The sequence below is a fragment of the Orbicella faveolata genome, unplaced genomic scaffold (assembly GCF_042242905.1).
Source record: "Orbicella faveolata isolate gen_17 unplaced genomic scaffold, um_ofav_v1 contig_35, whole genome shotgun sequence".
Classification (NCBI taxonomy): Eukaryota; Metazoa; Cnidaria; class Anthozoa; order Scleractinia; family Merulinidae; genus Orbicella; species Orbicella faveolata.
The window spans coordinates 8,697,749-8,723,426 of NW_028301564.1; the positions used below are offsets into that span (position 1 = coordinate 8,697,749).

The 25,678-nt window shown below is 39.8% G+C and overlaps 1 protein-coding gene and 2 non-coding genes across 3 annotated transcripts in view; 1 reads left to right on the forward strand and 2 right to left on the reverse strand.

The window, feature by feature from the left end:
* Positions 1-8,269: 8,269 nt before the first annotated feature.
* Positions 8,270-8,341, reverse strand: Trnap-cgg (transfer RNA proline (anticodon CGG)). Its single transcript has one exon. It is a non-coding gene; the product is annotated as a tRNA-Pro (tRNA).
* A 4,656-nt stretch (positions 8,342-12,997) lies between these two features.
* Trnai-gau (transfer RNA isoleucine (anticodon GAU)) lies at positions 12,998-13,070 on the forward strand. Its single transcript has one exon. It is a non-coding gene; the product is annotated as a tRNA-Ile (tRNA).
* A 3,066-nt stretch (positions 13,071-16,136) lies between these two features.
* LOC110050070 (N(4)-(Beta-N-acetylglucosaminyl)-L-asparaginase-like) overlaps positions 16,137-25,678 on the reverse strand; it is a 35,734-nt gene continuing 26,192 nt past the window's right edge. Inside the window, exons 5-12 of the mRNA XM_020755938.2 lie at positions 23,449-23,509; positions 22,055-22,106; positions 21,253-21,311; positions 20,730-20,794; positions 19,923-19,998; positions 19,690-19,797; positions 16,900-17,033; positions 16,137-16,819 (exon numbers count right to left, since the gene is read on the reverse strand). Coding sequence (XP_020611597.2) covers positions 16,710-16,819; positions 16,900-17,033; positions 19,690-19,797; positions 19,923-19,998; positions 20,730-20,794; positions 21,253-21,311; positions 22,055-22,106; positions 23,449-23,509 — 665 coding nt within the window. The 3' untranslated portion in view covers positions 16,137-16,709. The remainder of the gene's footprint in view (positions 16,820-16,899; positions 17,034-19,689; positions 19,798-19,922; positions 19,999-20,729; positions 20,795-21,252; positions 21,312-22,054; positions 22,107-23,448; positions 23,510-25,678) is intronic.

Below are 25,678 nucleotides of genomic sequence, written 5' to 3' on the forward strand. Positions count from 1 at the left end.
ACAATTAGCCACACTCCTGTAGATGTCTCCAGACTTTCTGGTAACGGAGCCCCCCCTGGAAAATAATGTGCTACGCTAAGCTGAAATCGATGCCGCAGGCATCGATTTCAGCACAGCTCGCGCAGTAAAGTTAGGTATGCGTTTTTCAAAACCTCAAGGAAAAGTGCAATTGTAATGGCTCTATGTTTCGAGGTCATGCATTTTCTGTAAAACAACATGTCCTTTTGCACTCAGATTAAGTCACTGTCTGAGCCCATGTAGGGTTGACCCGCCCGTCGGCTTGGAGAGGTAAGATCAGTACATTATAACAACCCCGTTGTGCTTACAAAATTTACCTTTGGCTTCAACTTTATAACAAACCAGTTTGATTTTGACAGAGTGGCACGTTTATGATCTACAGCCCCTACCTTCATCTAGAAAAACCAAACTCAAATTGAAAATGAAAACAAGAAAATCCAAAAGACTATTAATCAAGTCAAACTGGTTTGAAAAGTTTACCAACAAAAATAACTTCACGGCACAATTGACAGACCCCTTTTTCAAAACTGCAGGTATATATATATATATATATATATATTCTATTTCCTTGTGGTGAATGGATTTCAAAAAGCGCTCAACTCTTAGAGGAGCATAGTATATTCATTAAATGTAGTTCAGGACTTCAGGAGTGATTCATCGTTTTATTGCTACAGACCTGTTTCGTATGGTCAACAAGTGACCACACTCATCAGGCAACATCAACGAATGACCGGTTAATTTAAATGCTGGCGGTTAAATACAAATTCAAATAGTTGCTATGGTGCTGATTATTGCGTTACGTTATCTTAAGGTTTTTGAGTACATATCTGTTTCTGTGAGGGCACGAAGTTGCTAATTCATTACGTTTGTTGAGGCTACATAGGTCTTTCCTGCAGATTATTAGAAATTTTTCGTAAAGACATAAACTGCATTTTTTAGTTACGTTGTTGTAAGGCTTGGATTTTCTGAGGACTTTCCATGCTATATTGAATGGTTTCTTGGCGTCTTTCAGTTTCCATACATGTTTTGACAGTTCGGTGCTGTTTCTTTTGTTGACGTGTCGGAAGGATGTTGTATGAATTCTGAAACGTTCTTTGAAGTTTGTTGCGAGTCCTACGTATGATTCTGTTTCTGTGTCGGTTGTTACGGTTGCTTGGTATACCACGTTCGTTTCAAGGCATTTACCTTGAAGGGGGCATGTGACAATAGGTATTGTTCTATAGCCTCGACACCAGGTCGAGTGAAGTGTCAAAAGAGAAGCTTTCCTCAATAGCTATAATAAAAGTTATCAGTTGGCTTTAAAATGGCGTTCGACTGCTTTGATACGAACGACTCGAAACATGGTGTCAGATAGTCAGTTTTGAACGACTCACATCTCCAGTTTAACCTATTCAAGTTACACACTTACATTTCGTGAAACTCCCGATATGCCTGATACACCATCAGTTGCGAGCGGAGGAGCTCCCCCACCAGCAGCTGTGGAGAGGATTGCTCAGCTTAAACCCCCTGGCAAGCTTGATTTCGACTCCGCAAGTCTTTCGAGTAGCTGGAAACGGTGGAAGGAAGAAGTGGAGCTTTATATGGATCTTGCCATGGCCGGAAAAGACGAAAAGACGAAAATAAAGCTGTTTCTTTACCTCATCGGAAGTAAAGGCAGAGAAATCTATGAAACTTTGAGCTTCACACGCGAACCAGATGACCGAAATTTGAGTCACGTTTTGGAAGGCTTTGAAGCACATTGCAATCCGAAAAAGAATGAAACCGTGGAGAGGTATAAATTCTTTCAGCGCTTTCAAGAACCAGGAGAGCCATTTGAAAGGTTTGTAACAGATTTAAAAGTCCTGGCGTCAACATGCAATTTTGGAACTCTAAAAGATTCATTAGTGCGTGATCGTATCATTTGTGGAATACGAGATAAACAACTTCGAGAAGATTTACTTAAAGAGCGCGATTTAAATTTAGAAAAGTGTCTTCAAACATGCCGTGCCGTTGCACTGTCCAAGGATCAAAGCAAACCGCTTGAGCCGGACCAGGGTGAGGTACATTTTGTGAAAGAAAACCAGAAACGTCCCCCAAAACTGGGTAGAAAATTGCCAAGTTTCAAAGATGACAAGGATCGCGTGCCAGCCGCTGATCGCGTGCCAGATGCTAATCATCGAAAGAAACCCAAATCGAAGGAATTCGTGACATGCAAGTTTTGTGGAAACAAACACGAAAAACGCCGCGACAAATGTCCAGCATTCGGAAAAAGATGTTTGAGTTGCAAAAAGATGAACCACTTCACAACCCAGTGTCGACTCAACACAAAAGTCAACGTTGTGGAAACAGACGAAGATGAAGATGATGAATACTGTTTGACTCTGGAGTCAGAGATTCAAAGCGAAGTGATTAATTCGTCCAGCGACCGGAAACACGCAAAGAAGTTATTTGCGACCCTTTACGTAGACAAATCAGCAATCAAGTTCCAACTTGACAGCGGCGCGACTTGCAACTTGGTGCCCGCCAATCTCCTTCGCGATAAAAGCAAACTAAAGGCCACACGAAAGGTCTTGACGATGTACAACAAAACAACCGTGACACCGCTGGGACAGTGCACGCTAGAAGTCCATAACCCAAAGAATCACAAGATGTATCAAGTTGATTTTGTCGTTGTGGATGGAAACAGATGCATGCCCATACTTGGAAGTCCTACAATTCAAGAGATGGACTTAATTAAGGTACAGCAACACAACATTCTATCCGTTGAAGCAAATCCTGTCACGCAAGAAGTGCTATTGAAGGATTATCCTGATGTCTTCCAAGGTACTGGGAAGTTAGAAGGCCAGTACAACCTTGAAGTTAGAGAAGATGTTCAGCCAGTCGTACACCCTCCTCGACGAGTGCCGGTAGCACTTAAGGAGAAGCTGAAACAAGAATTAGAGAAACTTCAGCGCCTGGGTGTAATCAAGAAAGTGACTGAACCAACACCTTGGGTTTCAAGCCTAGTTACAGCTCGGAAGCCCAATGGACAGCTCCGAGTATGCCTGGATCCTAAGGATCTGAATGAAGCATTAAAGAGAAGCCACTACCCAACGCCCACTATAGATGAAATACTGCCAGAGCTTGGAAGAGCAAAAGTGTTCTCAACCGTCGATGTTAAAAATGGGTTTTGGCATGTGGAGCTGACGGATGAAAGTTCAATGTTAACAACGTTTAACTCGCCCTTCGGAAGATTCCGATGGTGTCGTCTGCCATTCGGCGTAAGCCCAGCCCCAGAAGAATTCCAGCGGAGGCTCAACAACGCCTTGGAGAACCTGAAAGGTGTACTCCCGATACATGACGACATTTTGATCTATGGAGAGGGCACAACTGAAGAAGAAGCCTTGCAAGACCATGATAGAAACCTCCTACAGCTTATGCAGAGGTGCAAGGAAAAGAACATTAAGTTAAACAAAGAGAAAGTCAAGCTGAGGTCCAAAGAAGTACCGTTCATGGGTCACGTGATCACATCCGAAGGTCTCAAGGCAGACCCGGAAAAGATTAGAGCAGTTCAAGAGATGCCAACACCAACCGATGTAGCCGGCGTCCGAAGATTCATCGGCTTTACAAATTACCTTAGCAAATTTCTGCCACGTTTAAGCGATGTTTGCGCGCCACTCCGCCAGCTCACTGTGCAAAATACGGAATGGTTTTGGGCTGACATACATGACAGAGCTGTCAGCCAGGTGAAATCTCTTGTTACTCAAGCCCCAGTTCTTCAGTATTTTGACTCCACCAAGGGTGTGACCCTCCAATGTGATGCTTCAGACAAGGGCCTGGGAGCAGTCATCATGCAGAATGATCAGCCTATTGCCTACGCCAGCCGTGCACTGACAGACGCAGAGACGCGCTATGCCCAAATTGAGAAGGAGTTGTTGGCAGTTGTCTACGGCTTGGAGAAGTTCCATACCTACACGTATGGCAGATGTGTAGCAGTACAGTCTGATCACAAGCCCTTAGAAATGATCTTCAAGAAGTCACTACACAAAGCTCCTAAGCGACTTCAGCGTATGCTCATGCGAACACAATTGTATGACATCAAGTTGAATTACTGTCGAGGAAGCACCATGTATTTGGCTGATACCTTAAGCCGCGCGTTCCTTCCCTATGATGTAGTACAGAAGACTGCTGAAGAATTCGAGAGCGTCAACATGGTGGAACACATAAGAGTGAAACCTGCTACCCTACACGAAATCAGAGCTCACACAGAGCAAGATGAAGTTCTCCAAGAGTTGATGAAGGTCATTAAGGCAGGTTGGCCCGAAACCAAGCAGGAAGTCCCTCACCAGTTAACGCCCTTCTTTGGCATACGAGATGAGCTCAGTATGCAAGATGGAATTGTTCTCCGAGGTGAGCGAGTGGTAATTCCCAAGTCTCTTCAGCGCCAGATGGTGAACCGAGTTCATTATGCACACACTGGAACTGCCAGCAGTCTGTCTCGAGCCAGAGAGTGTATTTATTGGCCAGGGATGAGCACCGATGTGAAGCACTTCATTGAAAAGTGTGACGTCTGCCGTGCGTTTGACAAACGACAGTCTAAGGAAACGTTTATCCCTCATGAATCACCAGACCTTCCCTGGGAGAAAGTTGGAGTAGACCTGTTCAACTTCAATGGCCGAGATTACCTAATCACTGTTGATTACTACTCCTCGTTCTGGGAGATTGATGTACTGGAGAACACAAGATCTGGTACGGTGATTCGCAAGCTCAAGTCTCAATTTGCCAGACACGGTATACCAGAAACGTGTATGTCGGACAATGGTTCACAGTTCAGTTCCGACGAGTTCCGAGAGTTCAGCCGTCAGTGGAACTTCAAGCACAACACAAGTTCCCCGAAATATCCTCAGAGCAATGGGAAAGTGGAGGCAGCAGTGAAGTCAGCGAAAACTATTTTGAAGAAGTCACGAAAGGCAAGAACTGACCCTTATCTCGCGCTCCTTGAGTATAGAAACACGCCAACGCAAAGCATGGATACCAGCCCCGTAATGCGACTCATGAGTAGACGAACGCGAACTCAATTGCCTACAATGCCTAAACTTCTGAAACCAACAGTGGACGAAAACGTCTATCAGAAGATCATGGCAAACAAAGATAAACAAGCCGCAAACTACAATAAAGGAGCCAAGGAATTACCAGAACTACAGAAAGGAGACATAGTCAGATTCATTCCTCCTGGAAGCACAACTAAAGAAGCTGTGAAAGCAAGAGTAGGCAAGCAAGTCGGGATACGGTCATATGAAGTCATCACAGAAGATGGAGCCCAATACCGCCGCAATCGGAAGCACTTGCGAAAGACAAAGGAGGATGACATACTAATCAAAACACGAGGTCTCCATGCACATACAACACCGGCGTTGCGCATGACTCCAGCTCCCAGAGAGCCAGCTGTGGCCACCCCTATCAAGCCATCACCTGACCCCACTGGTCACACAACCCGCTCTGAAAGGACCGTGACTCCACATCCCAAAGAGCCAGCCGTAGCCACGCCTATTGAGCCATTCTCACAGGCCACTGGTTACAAAACACGCTCAGGAAGGGCTGTTAAACCGCTCTCGTACTTACAGGACTTTGTCACCAGACATTGATTGAACATTGTTTAAACATTGATTGACTTTGATAGAACATTGATCTTTGATTCTGACAATAGCTGATTAGTTTCTAACACTTTAATCGATCGATCTAGATTTTCTTTACTTTTATTTTTTTTTTATAAGAGAAAGGATGTGACAATAGGTATTGTTCTATAGCCTCGACACCAGGTCGAGTGATGTGTCAAAAGAGAAGCTTTCCTCAATAGCTATAATAAAAGTTATCAGTTGGCTTTAAAATGGCGTTCGACTGCTTTGATACGAACGACTCGAAACAGGGCATTCGTCTTTTGTTCGGCAGTTGCACTGTTTGTTGGGTTGTTGTGTTGGGGCTGTGTTGTAATCGGAGAGGAGTGTTTTGTTGTGTGACGAGATAATGGATTTCATGTTGGGCATGCAGGAGTAGCTAAGCTTGAGCGTGTGTCTGTTGAAGATCTTGTTAAGTGGGTGGTTCTTTGGGAAGCATTTGTCGACTATGTGGAGGAACTTCTTTCCTAGGTTGGTTTTGACGTTGGAGTTCCATGGGGGATTGTACCAGGTGATGTTTCTCTTGCGGTTTCTCCTCGGTGTTTGTATGGGCTGATGGTTGTATGTCAATTTGTAGGTGTATCCGCTTTCATTTAGAGCTTTTTGGTACGGGGGTATGGCTTCGTCGAAAACCTTTTGGCTTGATGAGATGCTTGTTAGCCTTTTGTTTATGTTTTCTGGGATGTTCTTTAGTAGTTGCGGGGGGTGGTTGCTCTGTCGATGGACGTATAGTAGTTTGTTGTTGGGTTTTGTAAATGGTTTGTAGGTTCCGCTTGTGAGGTCGAAGGTTACGTCTAAAAAGTTAACTGTTTTTTTGTTTGCTTCAATCGTGATTTTGATATGTACTCAAAAACCTTAAGATAACGTAACGCAATAATCAGCACCATAGCAACTATTTGAATTTGTATTTAACCGCCAGCATTTAAATTAACCGGTCATTCGTTGATGTTGCCTGATGAGTGTGGTCACTTGTTGACCATACGAAACAGGTCTGTAGCAATAAAACGATGAATCACTCCTGAAGTCCTGAACTACATTTAATGAATATATATATATATATATATATATATATATATATATATTGAAGTCAGACCGTCAAACACACTCTCGTGATATCTGATTACTACTAGTTTTCAATTAGTTAATGTGGTGTATTTCAATCTCTTTTTTCATTTCCGGTAACACTCGACGAAAACTGGTAACCTGCTTTTCAAAATAGCCTCGCAATAGCTAAGGCATCTGTACAATGGGGGATTAGCTCAAATGGTAGAGCGCCCGCTTAGCACGCGGGAAATACCGGAATCGATACCCGGATTCTCCAAAATCAAGACTTTTGCTGCCCATGTTAACATTTTTTTGGTCTTTTCTTTTCTGTTTGCAGTTCTTTTTTCCTCATTTATCTGCTCTTAAAACACAGGTAGTGTGCCATGACTTCCTGCACAAAATCGATGTATTACTCGTCATCAGTATTCACTGTTATTCGGATTTTCCAATTTTTTATTATCGATTTGTCGTTGGATATTTGTTTACTATTGTCATATTTTAAAACGTGCATTAAAATTTTCTGTAGGAAACCGTCAATGCACCATACTCTCAATGTTAAGCAGATTTTCATTGAAAATATATTTATTGAATGCGATCATTATTTTCTTAAATCTTTAAGAAGAGCTGGCTCACTGGTGGCGGGACCCAAGTACGGCTTCTTCGGCACAAGGTGTCATGGCTCCAAACTCCACAGTGGAAAAAAATAGCGACTGTACATTTTACGACAATGGATGGCGTACCTGGATTATCAAAGTATTGCAACATTTGTCGCTGTATTACATTCATTGTGTACGCTAGGTTTAAAGCTATAGGAAGTTTTCTGCGCGTTTTTTATGAGCGTTTCTTAGGGATTTTGACGCTAAGAACTATTGGTAAATGCACCAGTAGCCATTTTGTTGCCCACAGTGGATTTTTGGGATAATTTTTAGATGGGTTTCTTATCGCGACATCGACATGAACCCACAAGCTTACAGCTTAAATTTCATCGTGTTTAGTAAGTAATGATTATTCATTCATTCATTCCAGATTCTTAGCAAAGCTGTCGTTGCCTTCAGTTAATTTTCAATCTTCTAATTTCTGCTCTGGAAACAGGGTGTGAAGAGAGTCACACGTGCTGTCATCATGCGCAGCTTTTTGCTTCACTAATAGGACAACCAAGTACAACTCTAGCAGCATGTTTATACTACTTTTTTATAAAGCAGTTTAAAAACTCCCTTTTCTGTTTTGATAAGGACTGCACGCAAACAATAGCAAGCCAAATTTGTGTTTCTCTTTTTGCTTTCTTTGCGCGGGAAATTTTTCGTTGCTCATTTAAAAAAGACATTTCCAGGGCAGCAGATATTTATTAAAACATGTTCAAAGAAGGCTTTGTATATGGTAAACAAATCAAAGGGAGAGTTTCACAGTTCAACGCAAGCCCTAGCTTTTGCGTAAGAATGAAGTATCTTTTTCGCTTACTTTCTTAGCTTTTCTTCTTTCGCCCGTTCGTTCAGTTCTTCACATGCAATAAGTCAGTGATAAAAAAAGCCAAAGAAATCGATGCTGTTACGACTTTTGACAAAATAGTAAATATGGGACCTATCCGGGAGTCGAACCCGGGACCTCTCGCACCCGAAGCGAGAATCATACCACTAGACCAACAGGCCACAACAATGACTAGTTACTACAAACTACGGTAAATCTGGTTTAAAACAGGTTAATTTACCAGTACGTTACTACCTTCACGTAGAGTAACATCAAAACAAATTAAAGTGTGAAATTTTCTGGATCGACTTATGAATTGTGTCGCCATATTTTGTCGTTTCTTCTTTCTTTCTTTTTTAATCAAAGCAACGTGCAAATAACAACAAAAACAGAAAAGACAGGTACTGCATGGGCCGGAATTATTGGGATTTTTACGCTACCGTACGAAAAATGTTTCATATATTATATAGCATATAAGTTTCTGAATTTGTAATTTCTAACCGATCAAATTCAACAGTATCACTATTTAACCGTAGAATTTTCTCTTCTAAGCGCAAAATAGGTCGGTGAGTTTAAATCTGTTCAAAAATTGAAATCAGAAACAAATCAGTAGATAGTGTTATCTTAGCTGGCTTACTTAAGCAAGAAGATGGTCCGTGTGAGGGTCGAACTCACGACCTTGGCGTTATCCGCACCACGCTCTTTATTCTCGTTGCTGTCTTAATTAGTATGAGCTGTTATACGAAAGCTTGGGTACAGTGAGATTGTGAAACCGCTTAGCAATATGGCATCATGAGCTTCTGGGATTAGCTCAAATGGTAGAGCGTCCGCTTAGCATGCGGGAGGTACCGGGATCGATACCCGGATTCTCCAGATTGTTTTTTTCTTCAAAATCATTATTTTCCCAGATTCAAAAACTCTTTCTTATGTAAATACGGGTGTATGTTTGCAATTAAAAAGTATCACCTTTGGGAGAAGCTCAGTCGGACCTGTGTGGTGTTTGACTTTTGCTTACATAGCAAAAAATTAAAATCGTGATTCTAGCGGAACATAACATCAGTGAATTAAAGCGTCTGCATGAATAAAATAATAAAATAGCTTTACTTTCTGTCCATCATCATCAAATAGGAACTGAACCTAAAAGACCTAAAACTCGGTATAAATTTGTTAAGAACAGCATATAATAGTAGGCTGAACCTTAGGCTATTTTCAAATCGATGGTGATCAGTCGGTAATTACATTTACCCTTCATATATGAAGCAGCAGATGCCAGTCTGAACACAAAACTGATTCTCGCACGTGGATTAAATACTCCGTTTGTTTTAATCTTTCGCGCTATGAAATAAATACTAAGTGATTACGATCGGCGCATTTTCAATTAATTTCCTCTCCCTGGAGAAAGCAAAATTAATATAGAAACTGCCATCGCTGTACCAACTACCGAGCTGGATTAAAAAGTTTCACAAGATTTCATTGTTAATCAATTTCACTCTCCGAAGAACGATTCAATTTTTTTAAATTGCGTTTGCTGTCATTTATAGACAACAAAATTGATTACCCCTTTGCATTAAAGGTTGATTGGTTTTATGACATCTTTCAGGAAGGCTTACTTTAATTTGTTACTAGCCATTCGCTTTGGCGCAAACTTCAACGTTCAACAGATCTTCAATCGCTACCAAGTAACAAATCCGAGAAAGAGAATGTCTTTAAACATTTCAGGGAATTCTACAACGAACGGGACAATAGTGGAGTTGGTAAAGAAAGCCTCAAATGGAAAACTTTATTTTACGATCGACAAGTTATTGATTTGTTTGTCAGCGTCAGTAGTTATCGGAGTTGGAATCGCTGGAAATATTTCAGTCCTGTTAATAATCAAGAGAACCCAGTCGCTTCAAACCGCTCAGAATTATTTATTGGCAAATCTAGCGGCTGCCGATGTTACAAGTCTCCTGTTTTGTAGTTTTTCCCTCATCCCAATGATTAAGGTCCTTCCAGATGGAGCTGTTGGAACTGTTCTCTGTATGTTCTTTGTCGGCTTCAACGTTCCTCTGACTGCTACGGTTGTCTCGGTATTCACGCTTACAATCCTAGCAATAGAACGTTATAACGCAGTAGTAAGACCTCTACGAATGTTGCAGCTTACGAGAGAAACGGTTCGATACGCGATTATTGGCACATGGATGGCGTCCGTTGCCTTAAACACACCATTGTTTGTGTACACAAACTACAAGTTCAAGACAGCAGCTTGCCGACAGACGTACAGTCAGAACGGAGAGTTAACTCACATTATCTTCTACATGATTTTTGTTTTCACTCTTCCTTTTCTCATTATCAGCTTTTGCTACAATAAACTTGTGAAATCGCTCAACCACAGAAGTGCGGTTACACCTGATAGCAATATCCCAGAAAAAGAACTCATGCGACAACGAAAACAACTCTTGAAGATGTCGCTGACAGTTACTTTTGCTTTCGGGGCGTGTGTTTTACCTGCCAGTGTTGTTACTGCCCTTCGCTATTTTCGGCTGGTAAGCCAGACCGTGCGGGCTTTTGGGCTATTGCTGCTTTTTATAAGTTCTGTGGTAAATCCATTCATTTATGCATTTCACAGCTCAAATTATCGACGCGCTTTTAAAACATTACTCAAATGTAAATAGACGCCCTGGACTACATTTGTCCCGTTAGTTCAGCGACATTTCTTTGGTCGACTTGTCTCGTTTGATGAGGTTACATTTCTTTCTTCTTTCATCGCTGTAAGAGTAGTTCGCTCCACGGTGGGGGGCTGGGGGTCGGGGCGGATAACTAAGATGGACTAGCATCCCATCCATGGAACAGAAAAATACTCTCAGTTGTTTAATACAGCGGAGACTGGGATAAGCTCTTCCGTGTGGGGGCTAGCAAGGCGCAGGTGCGGCCATTTAACGTTTCCTTACCATCCAGTATCAAAGGAGGCCGTCAATTTCAGTTCTAAAAGATGAAATTCAACTTTTAACTTCCAGGTTTCAATAAAGCGAGTCGTGAAGGCAAGAGTAATTTTTCAGAGAATCTTTGTGTTATCTGCGTTATACGGCTGTTATGAGAAAGGTTGCGTTACAAAAGCGTAACTGAAAGCGTAGCCCGCGCCAATACCAAAAGGTGCTTCGGGTATTGCTCCTTTACCGCTGGTCGATTGAAGTCCACGTTGTTTCAGAGGGACAGCGGAAAATTCATTAATAGGAGTATTCGCATCTTCTCTGATAGCTAGAGAAAATTATCCAAATTAAAAGTTTACAAACCGTTATTTGTACAACAATGGTCAGAAAAACATCCGTCTTTAAAAAGAATTTAAGCTGCATATTAGCTAGTAAAACTAGGATATCTAAAAGATAGTAATGCTACGGCACATTCTGTTGATAGTGACATATTTAATGCCGTGATTCATCTATCTGCGCGGTTCAAGACTTAAATTAAGTGTTATTTCTCAAAGTAGTGTCAAATCGTGGTGTCACTTAAAATCTGTCCTTGTATGCATCAACTTCATGCATGATGACGCATCGATGGCCAGGTGTGACAAAGGATTGAGACAAAAAAGCACATTGTTATCTGAAGTATGTTTGGACATAAAACGATACACATCAGCCTCCCCTTTACGATCGCGAAAATCGAAAGATATGGAAATTGTAGGGGCAGAAATCTAACTTATAAATTCTGTACTGGTACGCATTAAATATCTCTAGAACTTGACAGACTGTGTCGAGAACGTGTTCATCGCGATGTGTGAAAATGCTCAAGCTTTAGCTTAAATTCATGTTTCGATGAAAAGGAATAGATTGCAGCATATATGAAATCAGCGTGTTCCACGGTTTTCGTTTGTTTTAATTATTCTACAGGCTTTAGTAACGACGATTTCTCTTCATTTAAGAATTCGACGAAGGAGGCGAGACTGCTGAGAAATGACATACTAAGATTAAGATGTCACAATTAATCGTCCAGACTTACAAACTTTCACATACCGCATAGCAAGAGTTGTAAAAGTCAAGCACGATCTCCTTCACATCGCTTTACAGGTAAATCAGAGCAAACTTTCTCAGTGGAATCCACGCGAAAAAGGACGACGGCTCGACGAGTATGACATCCTCTTGTTGTTCGAGGCGCAATGCACTCCGGTAAAAGTGGCGCAGTGCAGTCTGGTTAACTGCAATGCATTCTGGTAAAAAGTGATGAATTCAAGAATTCGTACCCCTTCTATATATTCTTCTTAAATCCTGATTATGTTGCTGCTCGCTCACTACGCTCGCTCCGCAGCAATAAAGACTGCTGGAGAATCCGGGTATCGATCCCGGTACCTCCCGCATGCTAAGCGGGCGCTCTACTATTTGAGCTTATTCCCCAAAGCATATACAAGTTACTTTAACTATTGAAAAATCAACGTTTGAGGCATGACCTGGTAATTAGTTTTAAGCTTTGTTTTTTAAAAAGGCTTAAAACTAATATAATGTCACGTAAACAATGTACTTAGAATTTCATTTCAGCGTAAACAGATCATTTAAGAAAACGTGTTGCTTTTCATACTAGTTCCTTGTTATTTAGAACATAAGCTACTGATATTGACGAGACATTATTAGAAAATGGGAAACAACTTCTAATAAATAATTTTGGGATAACTATATTTCAACAAAAATGTCCTCATCATTTGAGAAAGCACGTTAACAATATATACATATATCTTAAAGAATAAAACCGAATCAGTTTGAACAAAGCCAATAAGTAGGTGCTGTTCCTCATTACGCCAAACTTTTGAAAACGTTCTTTTGCAAAGGCAGTAATACTTAATAAAAAACGGCACCGAGGTAAATGAGTGTGGTCCGTTAGCTCAGTCGGTAGAGCATGGTGCTGATAACGCCAAGGTTGTGAGTTCGACCCTCACACGGACCAACTTTTCCTTTTAAGTAAACCAGCTGGAAAATGCTATTTTAAGAATTCTAACTGACTGTACTCTGATTTCTCTTTTCCTGTATTGTTCTTTTTTTTCATTAGTTTATTCCCCCTGATTGGTTCAAAACAAGGACTCGATTAAAATTACTTTAGTTTAATATTTTCCTAGAGGTCGTTGGAAATGTTTCTCGGCCAACAGAAACACTTGATTGAGTCATATTTTAATGTAGAACGGTTTCATGGTAGTCAGTTGGAATTGTCTGCGCAAAAATAAAAGTGATTCTTGTAAAGGAGGAAAGTATTCCTTTGTTTCATATGGCCGTTGTGACGTCAGAAAAATCATCGCAAAATTGTCTGTTTCGTTATTATGTTGTTTTCATTGACAAAAGAGTATTTAAAATAGCCTGTCCGGGAGTAGAACCTAGGACCTTTCGCACCCAAAGCCCATTTGACAAAGGTCTTAATCCACCTCTCTCTGTTGAACTGGTACTCTAACACCTGTTTTGTGTTGTCTCATCGGCCAAGATCGTTTCTACCCAACTTCTCCGGTTTTCCGCTTTTCATGTTTTTCGAGCACGATACAATAATGTAGCAGAAACCTTACACAAGTTGAATTTTCATCCGCACAATTAAATTTGATGAAAATTGTACAAGGAAGTCTCCGTGGCGCAATCGGTTAGCCCGTTCGGCTGTTAACCGTAAGGTTGGTGGTTCAAGCCCACCCGGGGACGATTCTTTCTGTTTTGATAATTATTTTCTATATAGTTAGCGTCAAGAGGCCGTCATGTTAGCGTAATTTTTAGTTGTATTGCATGTAAGTAGGTCTTCAGAAACAAACAGCCACTGCGCGGATGTTACGCGAATAAACCGTTATTATCGTGATCGTGATTGTGATCGTTATCATTATTAGCCAAATTTGGCTGTAATTTTTCATTAAGGGTACAAATTTGGCCATATTTGAATAATCCAATTAGTCCTATAAATTGTGCATTTAACATTACGTCTTTAGTCTTCAAATGCTTGTCTAATAAAAGTAATTACATCACCTTTGTTACCGCCGCGCACATTTATCTCCTGCTCCCGTGACTAGAAGTTAAAGGACTTGAACATAACCATACTTTTTGTGATATTTTAAAACTGCACACTTCTCGGATGCCGACGTTTAGTGTGGCTAGTACACAGGGAACAGAGGAGTCCTATTTGACCTTTTTTTCCAGTCAAATTTGCCGTACAGTTGTAGCGCGAATCGATCTATTTTTATTCAAATGACCTCAAAATCAAACTGTGCGTATGGGATCGTGTTGCGACGATTAAATTACTACATATAGACATAAAAAGCTTTTCGTAAGAGCTGTTGTGTGACTTTGCGATATTTTGTCTTTGGGCAAGATTTTGATGCTTGGATCGCATTTCAGTTCGCGAATCTCTATCTAGTATCTCTAGTATTGCTCCCGCTATGTGGGATTCGTCTTCCAATGCGATTTATGTGAGTTTGTACTCAAGACTGAGCAGGATTTTCTTGCGTGGATTCCACGCCCGCGGTTGAAACTTATAATCTGGCGTAATCACGAGCCTTCTAGAGGCTGGCAAAACCGTGGTGGTCTTTACTTTTTCGACAAAGGCTACGGTGGTCTAGACGAAATTGTTCGCTTTGATTTCCGAAAACTAATTTCAGGAGCTCAACCCTCCAGTAGTAGTACCATCGATGTGTAGAAAGGATAGTAGCCTGCGTAGCAAGTGTTTCCGTGGGGTTTGGGAGCAAAGAATGACCAAGGGTGCTTTCCATTTTGCCAAAGAATCCGGAAATTTCGGTCGGAATTCAAATGGAAAGGTCCGTTTCGGGTTCTTCCGACGGGAATATTCGGGATCACCTCTGGAGGTGGTCCACTTATTTCGGTCGGAATATTCCGACCGAAATTCGCCGTTCCATTTTTGACAAACTCGTTTTTGCCTTAATTAGAGAATTCGGAAAAGGACTAAAAAAAGGTAAGAGCCATTCCTTTTGGGTGGCCCGGTTTAATCGGAAAATGTCGTTCTATTTTTGTCGGGTATCGCCACTGATCTGCGACCGGTCGGTTTGGCATAATGAAAGCACCCCGAGGAACGGGATTTTCGGTGTTTTGCCTGCGCGAAAAATAGGGTGAGAGCCAAAAAAGGAAAGATGGGGGTGGAGAAGGGGAAGGATTTTCTGCATTTTCTGCACCATCTTGAATGACGTCATGTCATATGCCATATGCGCAGACTGTCGCGCACCTCGCGGTTTTCGTAGCAGTCTGAGCAGGTGAGCATTGTAAAGCGGATTTCTAGAGACTACCTCCTGGTTTATAGTTTATTTTACAAGTTCACGAACACGACTTTGAATCACCTTGGCTTTGGGATTTTAACCATAGGAACAGCAATATTTCATTGGCTGTAGTTTGATTACATTTGTCGATTAGTTCCACTGGCCACAGATAGCTCAGTCTTCATCCGGTCGAATGTTGTGCGCTCGAATATTGTTTTTACAAAACTGTCTTATTTCTCGCGCGCCGATTGGCTCATTTTTATCATCAATAAGAGTACAGACGGATAAAATTTGAATTTATGCAAGCTTTTTAGTTCAACTTTCAGCTGTCAAACTGTCAACGTTTTAACCAATAAGATTTTTTGGAACCTTTTGAAGTAGCTAATCAAAAAGCGAGAAAAGCTATTAACAATGTTCGCGTCATTTTGAACAAAATTCACTTGTCTTTGTTTACGGCAAGTTTATGGCGTCTTTTCCCCTCATTTATTCCTGGCATTTGACCATTTTGGGGTCTTGTTATTGTAAAAAACATATTGACGACAGTTTTATATGCGTCTGTCCTCTTGTTGATGATAAATTTCGTCATAACATTGTCAAAGTTTACTGCGGAACCACTCGCCTGCAGCTCGTGGTTCCACAGCCACTTTGACAATGTTATAATGCAATTTACCATCAATAAGAGGACAGACGCATAAAAAACTGACGTCAATTTGTTCATTGGAATCGGTGGAAAAGTACCCTCAAGGCAAGATCCATAAGAGTGAGCCTGAACCAAGGAAAGGTAATTTAAAAATACTGTCTACTTTTATTCATCAGGGGAAATATTCTAATCAGTTGGACGGAGTTTGTTTACGATAACAAGGACGCGATTGCAAATGTTTGCTCATGTTTGTCCTTCCAGCTTAGAAGAATGTACGTAAAAAATATATAATTTTACGAATTACCTATTACGCTTAAACATTACCAGTTTATGTGAAAATATTTAGCACGAAATAATGTAAATATTTTTATGAGTCTACGGAAACTGGCGCCGTTACGCAACGTATTACCAATTTGTAGTTCTTAATTAGCATGGACTTTGACACTATGATATATCTAAATGTTGATTTTAACAAAAAACAGAGGTTGAAAGTCAATAAGTGAAATCATTTAAGGTATATGTTAAAGCCACGGCGTCGAACGCGCTCATAATCTTTGATTACTACTGGTAGACAAAACTATCTACGGTTTAGGGAATTCCCTTTATATCAGTTTCGTATTTTGCTATATCTAATAAAAATAAGCTCTTGCATCACAAACAAACACACGCTCAGACGTAAATAACAAATTACAGGGAAACGGAGAACAAAGGCGCATTAAGTGAAAGCTGAAATGTTGATAGGTTTGACGGAAAAAACTGTTACTTTTCCCAAGTCTGGATTGCAAACAGAGTACTTGAAGAATGTCCAGCCATGTGCAGCGGCCCCTAGAACAGAAGGAAAGTTAAACTGAGAACAAACCTAACATGCTGATTTAAACATGGACAGCAAATAAATCTTAACCAACCAAACTCCCCATCCTTGTTCACTACTACCAAGCCTCCACTGTATTTTGGGTAATATTTTGCTATTTTTCCCAGAGTCAGTGATGCAGCTTCTGAAGGACTCTTGCCTTGACGCAAAAATTCAACTGCCTGAAAACTAAGAAGAAACGAGACAAAACTATTCATCTTGTATCTCACAGTATGTGTCAGTACATATCGCACAAGAAGTTAAATTTCATTTCTACGTAATTACAAAATCTTACTACATAGACTGGGTCAGTAAAATCTCAAGGCCACACACCAACTGTAAACACTTTTTAAAAAAAAAAATGGAAAACACTAAATAAATCTAAATCAATTACTCAAGAAAAATTGACGGATTGGATTCAAAAGAATCTAAGGAACTTGAGGTAACTATAACCTCGGGGAGGAAGTTCCAATCGGCGGTAGTTCTTAGAAAATATGAATACTTAAAAACGTGCTTCTCTGAACGTAAATTGGTGTACTTATAATATCATACTTATATTAACTACATTAAGGATACTCTCTACGTACATTGCGTTACAATATTAACAATTAATATTTATGCTACTTACATTGTTTTGCTTACACTACTTTGTGATACTACAAACAGACACATATCACATCATTTGCAAAAAAAACAAAAGAAACTTACTCAGAAAATACTAACAATTACAAAAGACAAAGAGGCTAAATTGTGAGTGGGATAGATAAGAATAAAAGCTTGACAAGGAACCCAAAAGTACAGCTTTTAGCAAGCTTGATTTTCAGAGGCTTAAGATCAGGATAAGGAGAGTAAAATATAGCCTGCAAGCAGGCTCACATTTGGAGCCTGCCAGCCGACTATATAGCAATTATAGTGTATGAAGTATTTTGTGCCACTTCAGTTGAAATTTATTCTGGGAATCGGTCACAATAGATACTTGTTTTTCAAGTTCTAAGTTATATTCCATATTCTCTGATAGATGGAGAGATGTTATTAAATTTACAGCAATAAATATAATACCTTGCGAGGAGCAAACAGTGGCTTACTAAAATATCATCCTTCTCTCCTCTAAAACCTAAACATTCATAGATATCCAAAACGTGTGAGGCTGGTTTCAAATGGATTAAAACGAAAAAACAATGAACCCTTCCCCAAAAGGTTTTCGTTACCGAGCATTCCCAGAAAAGATGGATTAGTGTTTCCTTGTCTGTTTTTCACAAATAGCAAAGAGCAGTCTCTGAAATTCCTATTTTAGATAGAAAGGAATTCGTTGCTATACGTCTGTGGAGAAATTGGAACTGGAAGGTTCCTTATCTTAGTACAGAGCGTACACAACCTTGGTAGTAAATAAATCGACCTCCAGCTCAAATCCGCCACCACTTCAAGGTCACGGTCCTTTACCCATTTTTCTTGACTGTTTTGGGGGCTAGTAGAATTTTTGATAAGAATTTTATACGCTAATTTAATCGGCTTGGTTGCTGCAATCAGTTTTTGCACCGAAAACCCCTGATCTTTTTCGCGTCTTCAATTTCAAAGACTTCATAGCGCTCCTTATTGCCGAGGTCACTCCATAAAATTCAAGGAAAGAGGCAGATAAGCAATATTTCTCCCCTAAGTCTCTATAACTTATGACCGTAAACGTTAACAAGATCTTTGATATTTTGTACACCAGCTTCGGCCAAGTGCTTGTAGAAAAAAAAGGCCTATTAGCAATTCTGACTAATGCGTTATTCCATATCTTAGTGCTACAATAGTCGTGTTTGGAGAGGACGAGTCTCTAAAATTAAAGTCCACCCAAATTTCGATAAGTTCTCGAAGGAAGTCATCCTTGATATCATGTTTGGTGGCGTCTTTTTTCCCCAAGTTCCCAAGAAAAACTAATTTTCCTCCCCATTTTAAAAGATAGAAATCCCAAAAAGTTTTCCATTTGGATTTACAATCATCGGAAATATACTTTGCTATCCACGCGATCTTTAAAGACTTATTGAAAGCCATGATGTCCAACATTTTATAACCACCATCGCCATAGTCAGCAATCATTTCAGACCGTTTGATTTTGTCCCTTTTTCCATCCCAGAGAAATTTGAAAAGCAAATCATTTATATCTTTTAACGATTTAAAGCATGTACGTAATGAGGACATAATATAGACCAATTGGGATGCAGCTAAAGTTTTTATAATTGTAATCTTTCCAGGAAGCGTGAAATTCTTGTCTTGCCAATTGTTAAGAATATCTTCAACTTTGTGAAACTTGTCTTCATAGTTCATTTGCATTCCTTCATTTTGGTCCGTACAAAAACCAAACACCTAAAGCCTTGACTTTACCATCCGCCCATTTCAAGTTTTTTTCAGGGCACATGTGTCTACTTCTTGTTCATTGATCGGGGTGATGGATTAAGAATTTATTAAAATATCTACATCAACCAAATCATGGCTTAATTTTGACATGATCGTCGATCTAGTCTTTGTTGGTGTCAATCTCAGTGTATCCAACCCAAGCTCTTTCAAGAGATCCGTGACACTCACACATCGGTTACACTTCTGCGAGCAGAAACGTGCTACGTTGCGTTGGATACTTTGTAACGAGGCAACATCTTCTTAAGGTGCGGTTTCTAAGCTGTATGAAACCGTATAAACTAAAATCATTGTAAACAGTATACATAAAAATACAACTTTGATGATCTAATTAAGCCTGTTACAACAACATAAATGCTTGGTTTTTCAGGTAAATCAACTATTATTTCAGCTTCACACCTCTTTAACACACCAAATCAGCAGCCTTACAGAAGGTATTTTCACCTCTTACCTCGGAAGAAAACGCATCATGACGTCACCATCCCCAGTAGCAGCAGCACCGCCAACGTCATTATCAACATATGCTCCTGCCCCAGCGATAGGCGAGTCTCCAACACGGCTAGTATTAAAAGAAACAAAGGAGGGAGAGATGTCAATTTTGCCATACGTAGCGAAAATCCGGACTGATTTGGCAAGCTGTGTGATAATCTGTTTTTCCGAGTTCTGCGAAAAAAGGTTGATTACCCAGGAATTTTGTGGTTTGCTCCATTTGTAGTTGTTCCTGCAGCAATGTTTCCAGCAGCATCAACTATAACCATTCCTGAAACAAAACATAACTTAAAGTGGGAAAATACATTAACTTCAATTGTCATGTAAAGCCTAACCCAGGCAACACTGGGGAAAACCACAGAAAAGTTGGAACGAAGAAACAGAACACACTGATTTGCGTACTTCTGTCCAAACACTACTAGGTTGTATGAATTGATATCTGATTCTAGCATTCTTTGATATTATCTAGCGGTGATGAAAACGTTGTTAAATTTTTGGTTACTCAGTTGTTATGGTTTCAGTGGAGGAACTCTTACCAACTCAGACAAATGTACAGGTGTGGTTAATGAATTCCTAATGAATAATGTGTTGTGTACTAATTCCAGGTACGAAAAACAGTGATAATCAGTGATTACTAAGCTTTTTCATGAAATTGGTCCGTATTTCTCAAAACTATGTGACGTCTTTTTGCAACATCACTGACTGGAAAAGCCTAATACTAGAAAATAAATTGCTCGTCAGAGCAAACTTACAAGATGATTTTCCATTCTTTTTGCAATCTGAGTTCGTGATTGAATTCCAACTCAACAGTAAAATCAAACGGAGTTTTGGAGATTTAAAGAATGGTCGCGTATAACTGAAATCGATGGTAATTTTCAAATATGGATGACTATTTGCCAGCTGTTGGTCTTCGTATACAAAGCAACTGAACAGTTGCCCGACAAAGCAGATGACTGAACATCATCTGTTTGATTGCTCATTGCATGAAGAATTCAATTTTACCAATAGTATCATGATTTTGTCTGCCGATGTTTCTATGTGATTTACGTCTTGAAGTTCTCTGTTTCCTGTTGAAATTAATAATAATAATAATAATAATAATAATAATAATAATAATAAAATTATACATTTATATAGCGCTAATACAATGAAAGAAGAAGAAAAAAAGAAGCTAACAAACAAAAACAAACTCAAAGATCTATAGAAGGCACAAAATGTGCTAAAAATGCAATGTAACTAAGATTTACTAAAATTCCAAACAGTCATAAGCGATTTTAAAAACATATGTTTTCAATCGTTTTTAAAATATGTCCAAAGACGAGCTTGATCGTATGGCCAAGGGCAAATTAAAACAAAGACATACCATGTTAAGTAGGCTTTAACTAAAGGAATAAATCAATATTTATATTTATATATACTTTCATATTTGCATTCAGTGTGGAAACATTCTTAACTTATACAATAAATTTCACTGCGGCACACAAGTAAAAGAAGTGTTTACATGATCTACAAAGTGATAACTAACCCCATCCCATGTTTGGGTTTGTATGGGCCACATGATTTCTGCGAATCAGGAACCACGTCCTAAATAAGGAAAGAGTAAACAACGGTTGCCAGAAATTGCGTCTAGAAATCCATAAGACAACTACTGCTGGAACACCATTTTCCAACACGACAACGTAACGATTAGCCTCTGACCTCAAGAGGAAGACAAAACTGTCAGTGATCTTGAAGAACAACGTCGCAAATGTACTGACTGAAACTGTTGTTTTTAGGAACATGAAATGATGTCGAGGTTAATGCAATGTTTTTTTAAAAAAATTGTGGGAGTAATACAACGAAGCCCTATCAGGGAATTACTTACTACTTGTGAAGTGTGCGGAAAGTCCGATACTTAAGCTACATCAAAGCGCTTAATTATGACGTGTGCTATCGTATTGTTAAGCAAACACTATTCCAATGATGGTAAACATTTGAACATACTTACTGATCCCTGAATAAATATACGCTTCTCAACCAATCAGCGCCCGAAATTTCTTTCGGCTTTTTTTTAAATCCAGCAAAATATACTCTGAATAATGCGGTCAGGGTATGAGTTCTGGCCAGGGTCATTGCCTTGTTTTCTCGCATCTCTAGTAACTGCTATTATTTTTATTGCTGGAGATTAGACTTTGCAAAGCAAATTAAATGAATCCACTAGTAAATAAGAACCTTATATTCTTTTTCGTTTGTTCTCTTTGTCGAGTCTTGAATAAATCAATGTCATCCACATCGCTATAAATACCACCACCACCATCATCATCATTATCAAACATGACATATATTACCTTCCAAAAGTTTGGTTGACAATTGTTATTTTTCCAGTCTTTCCACATCTGCCTGACAGCAAAAAAAGTTAGATACTTTCAATATATAATGCTCTAATACAACTTCACTTCAATTACTGCAGCAAGGTGTGGGATACCCTTGGTCAAGGACACTCAACTAGGCTGCTGAAACTCCAAAATAGTTCTGCATGTTGGTTGACCAATAAAGAATGTAAGCAACGATACTCGATAGTCGCCTTGCAGATCTTTTCTCTAGTAAGAAAAATACTACACATTATAACCTCAGGGATTTCTCCACTTCATTGCAGTTACCGCAACCCAGAAATGAATATCTAAAGAAAAGATTCTGCTATGGTGGAACAAAACTCTGGATTTCGCTTCCTGTACCAGTAAAACTCAGAAGCCCTTGCCATTTTTAATAATAGAATTAATGCGCATACTTTTCAATATCTAGAAACTAGTTCTAGTAATAAGTCTTAGTCTCAATACTGGTAATTAGTAGTACATAGAAGATATTACACTGTGGCTCGAAGATATGAATTTTATGTTCGAGTGGCAAAATGTTGCTTTTGTCACAAGAATATAAAATTCATACCTTTGAGCTAACGTGTTATCGTGGAGATACATGTTTGCAAATTTTAGGTTTCTAATAGTGGCTCAGTCAGCATAATACAAAATAGTCAGTTCAATCAAGCAAAATAAATCTGAACTAATTTGAAGAGCTCAAAATCGCATAGAATCCACGATACTTATTTTTTCGCAGATAACGATCGATGCTGTGGATAAAAACTGTGATGAATGAGGGGCATGTATTCTTATCCGATTTCAGTTTCGCACACAAAGCACAAAGTATTTGATGACTGCTCGTCGTTCCACCGGTGTAATATCTTCTATTTCTGTTTTCTTGTCACCCTTCCAGAAATTTCCAGAAAACCTTTTACACTATTTTTTGTTGTTTTCGATTTTATCGCTCTCATTAGCTCTGAAAACACAATAACTTTGTTGTCCCTCAACAATACAAATTAACCAGGGTCCGCCATTACTCCGAACAACAAACCGAGTTTCAATCGTGACGGTAACTGCTGTTACTCTGCGATTTTGTAATTGTAGCCACACGCCCCTTTCGGAAATCAGCTTTCTTTTTATTGTGTAGTTGACGGGGCAAGCATGTCAAAATAAACTTTTATCTAGCCCCCTATAATAACGCGTAATATGACAATCCTAGAACCTCTCTTGAACTGCAACTAAATGTCGCGAGAACAATAGCCATTTTGCGCGATGTGGACAAAAAGACTTCCAACCACATGGTTCTCTGTCACTACTCTCACTTCAGTTACATCGGAATTCTTTTGTTTAAAACCTACTCTTTTTAGAGAACTTCCTTACTGCAGTACCTTGAGTGGTTCGTGTGCAAGTCTTCATTTGAAAATCCCATCTGGAGTGCAAAGCGGGTAGCTGAAAAGAATGAAATAAGTTACTTGACTGAAACACTCCTAAAAACAACGCCCCAAAAGTTTCCACGTACAATTTTGTTTTAAAACTTGCCACGCAGTAAGGCAAAGATCAACTTCTGCCAATAAGTAAAATAAGTAAAAAAATGGGGGGCGGGGGAAAGGAGTTTCCGTGCTTGTGCTCGAAATAAGGTGCATTTAAGACCACGAATTTTTTAGAAGCTCTCGTTATTTTATGAATAACAGCAATAAAAGAAGCTACATAAGTGAAATTTAGATTAGGAAACATACTAAATTAAACACAACTAAGTGTATTAAGTTTCATACACATCCAGACGATGAAGGGAAGGGAACGGACCTGAAAATCAGCACCAAGAAAACCAAACACATGAGGATCGACGTAAAAAACAACAATGCAGTTGTAGTAGATGGACAGGAAATAGCGGACGTGGATGGCTTTGACTGTCTAGGAGCAAGAGTGACCAAACATGGAGGGGCTGAGGATGACATCAAGCGCCGCTTAGGAAAAGCTACAGCAGCATTTAACAAACTAGCCAACATCTGGAGAAGTGGTCAACTGAGCAAAAACACCAAGATCAGGATCTTCAAATCCAACATCATAGCAGTGCTACTCTGTGGATGCGAGACTTGGAGAGTGACCAAGAGGGACGAGGTGAAGCTGGACACATTCCTCCACAAGTGCCTACGGAGGGTGCTAAAGGTATATTGGTCGATGAGGGTTACCAACGAAGAAGCGGGGCGAAGAGCTAGGACTTGCACCATCAGTGAGTAGATTAGGAGACGGAGGTGGCGCTGAATAGGGCATGTATTGCGTATGGACCACCAACAGAACCCACGCATTGCCCTAACCTGGGCACCCGAGGGTAAGAGGAGCAGAGGTAGACTAAATGAGACATGGAGGAGAACTGTAGAGGAAGAGAGACAGAAGATGGGCTTTGCCACCTGGAATGAAGCTGTCGCCCCTGCGAGGGACGGAGGCAGATTGGAGGAGACAAGTCAATGGCCCTATTCTCCCAGAGGAGAGCTAGGACTGATGATGATGATGAAGTACATTAATAAGTAAATGTTTGCAGCTGAGGTCTTTCCTTGAGGTAGAATAGGCCTTGAAAAAGAAGACATATTAGCCTTACCCGTCCACATTCCAAGAAAACAGCAGAAAACGATCAATATTTGTGACTTCTAACGGACAGATTTTTCTCCTTTTTTAAAAAAACAATGGAGAAAATCACTAAAGGAAATGATATGAAAAGAAAAGAAGGGGGTCACCAACCATTTAAGAAAGTAAATTGCAGGAGACGTTGGCGCAGCCGGGGCCAAGCCCTATACTTGCTTATATTTTTTCCTTGGTGCGTGCGCTTGATGTATGACGTGGCGTGACGTTGCAACAAGAATTACGTGCGCAGTAAGGTTCCGCAGTAACAATGGGCGCGGACGTCTTTAAAGGAACTATGTCACGGTTTGCGCATCTTGAAAAGTTAAGCCTCAATTTTTCACGTTCGTTGTTTGCAAACCGTGTCAATCTTAACCATACTTGACCACCCTTGATTGATCCTTTATGGTTTATTATTAACTCTTTATTGTTTTTATATCTTAGTAAACCACTATTTTCAGGTTTCAATCAATTTGAAGGTAATTTTGCATAAGGCCAAAATAACCCAAAAATATCATGACTGAGCTCCTTATGCACGGTGCCTGCGTGCACGTTCTGTGCATCACGCAACGCGTGATTTAAAGGCTACGCGCGCGCTAGGGTTAACATTGACGTAATCAACTACGCTACCAAGTACGAGACAAAAACGAAGCCAAATTTTTCTACTATGACGAAATAAAATTTAGTGTACCTGTACTGAAACCAGTAACAAGGGAATAGCAGCATATACTGCTAACTGTTAACGACTCCTAGCTGAAAAACTTGCTGCTATCCGTAGTAAATTGTACTAAAATCCAACTGTAAAGCGCGCTAAACAAGTGCGAGAGCTGCAAATGTTTGACATACAGGAGAGGTGACAGGAGAAAATGTAACAGGTACCGAAAAAGTTTTAAAATTGTTAAAGGAACTCATTTAACTTTTAATCAAAGGGCTCTGAGCCAACTCATTCATGCTTTTAAAATGATTTGGGCAATGAAGTATTTATCAAGCTTCTTCCTAAAC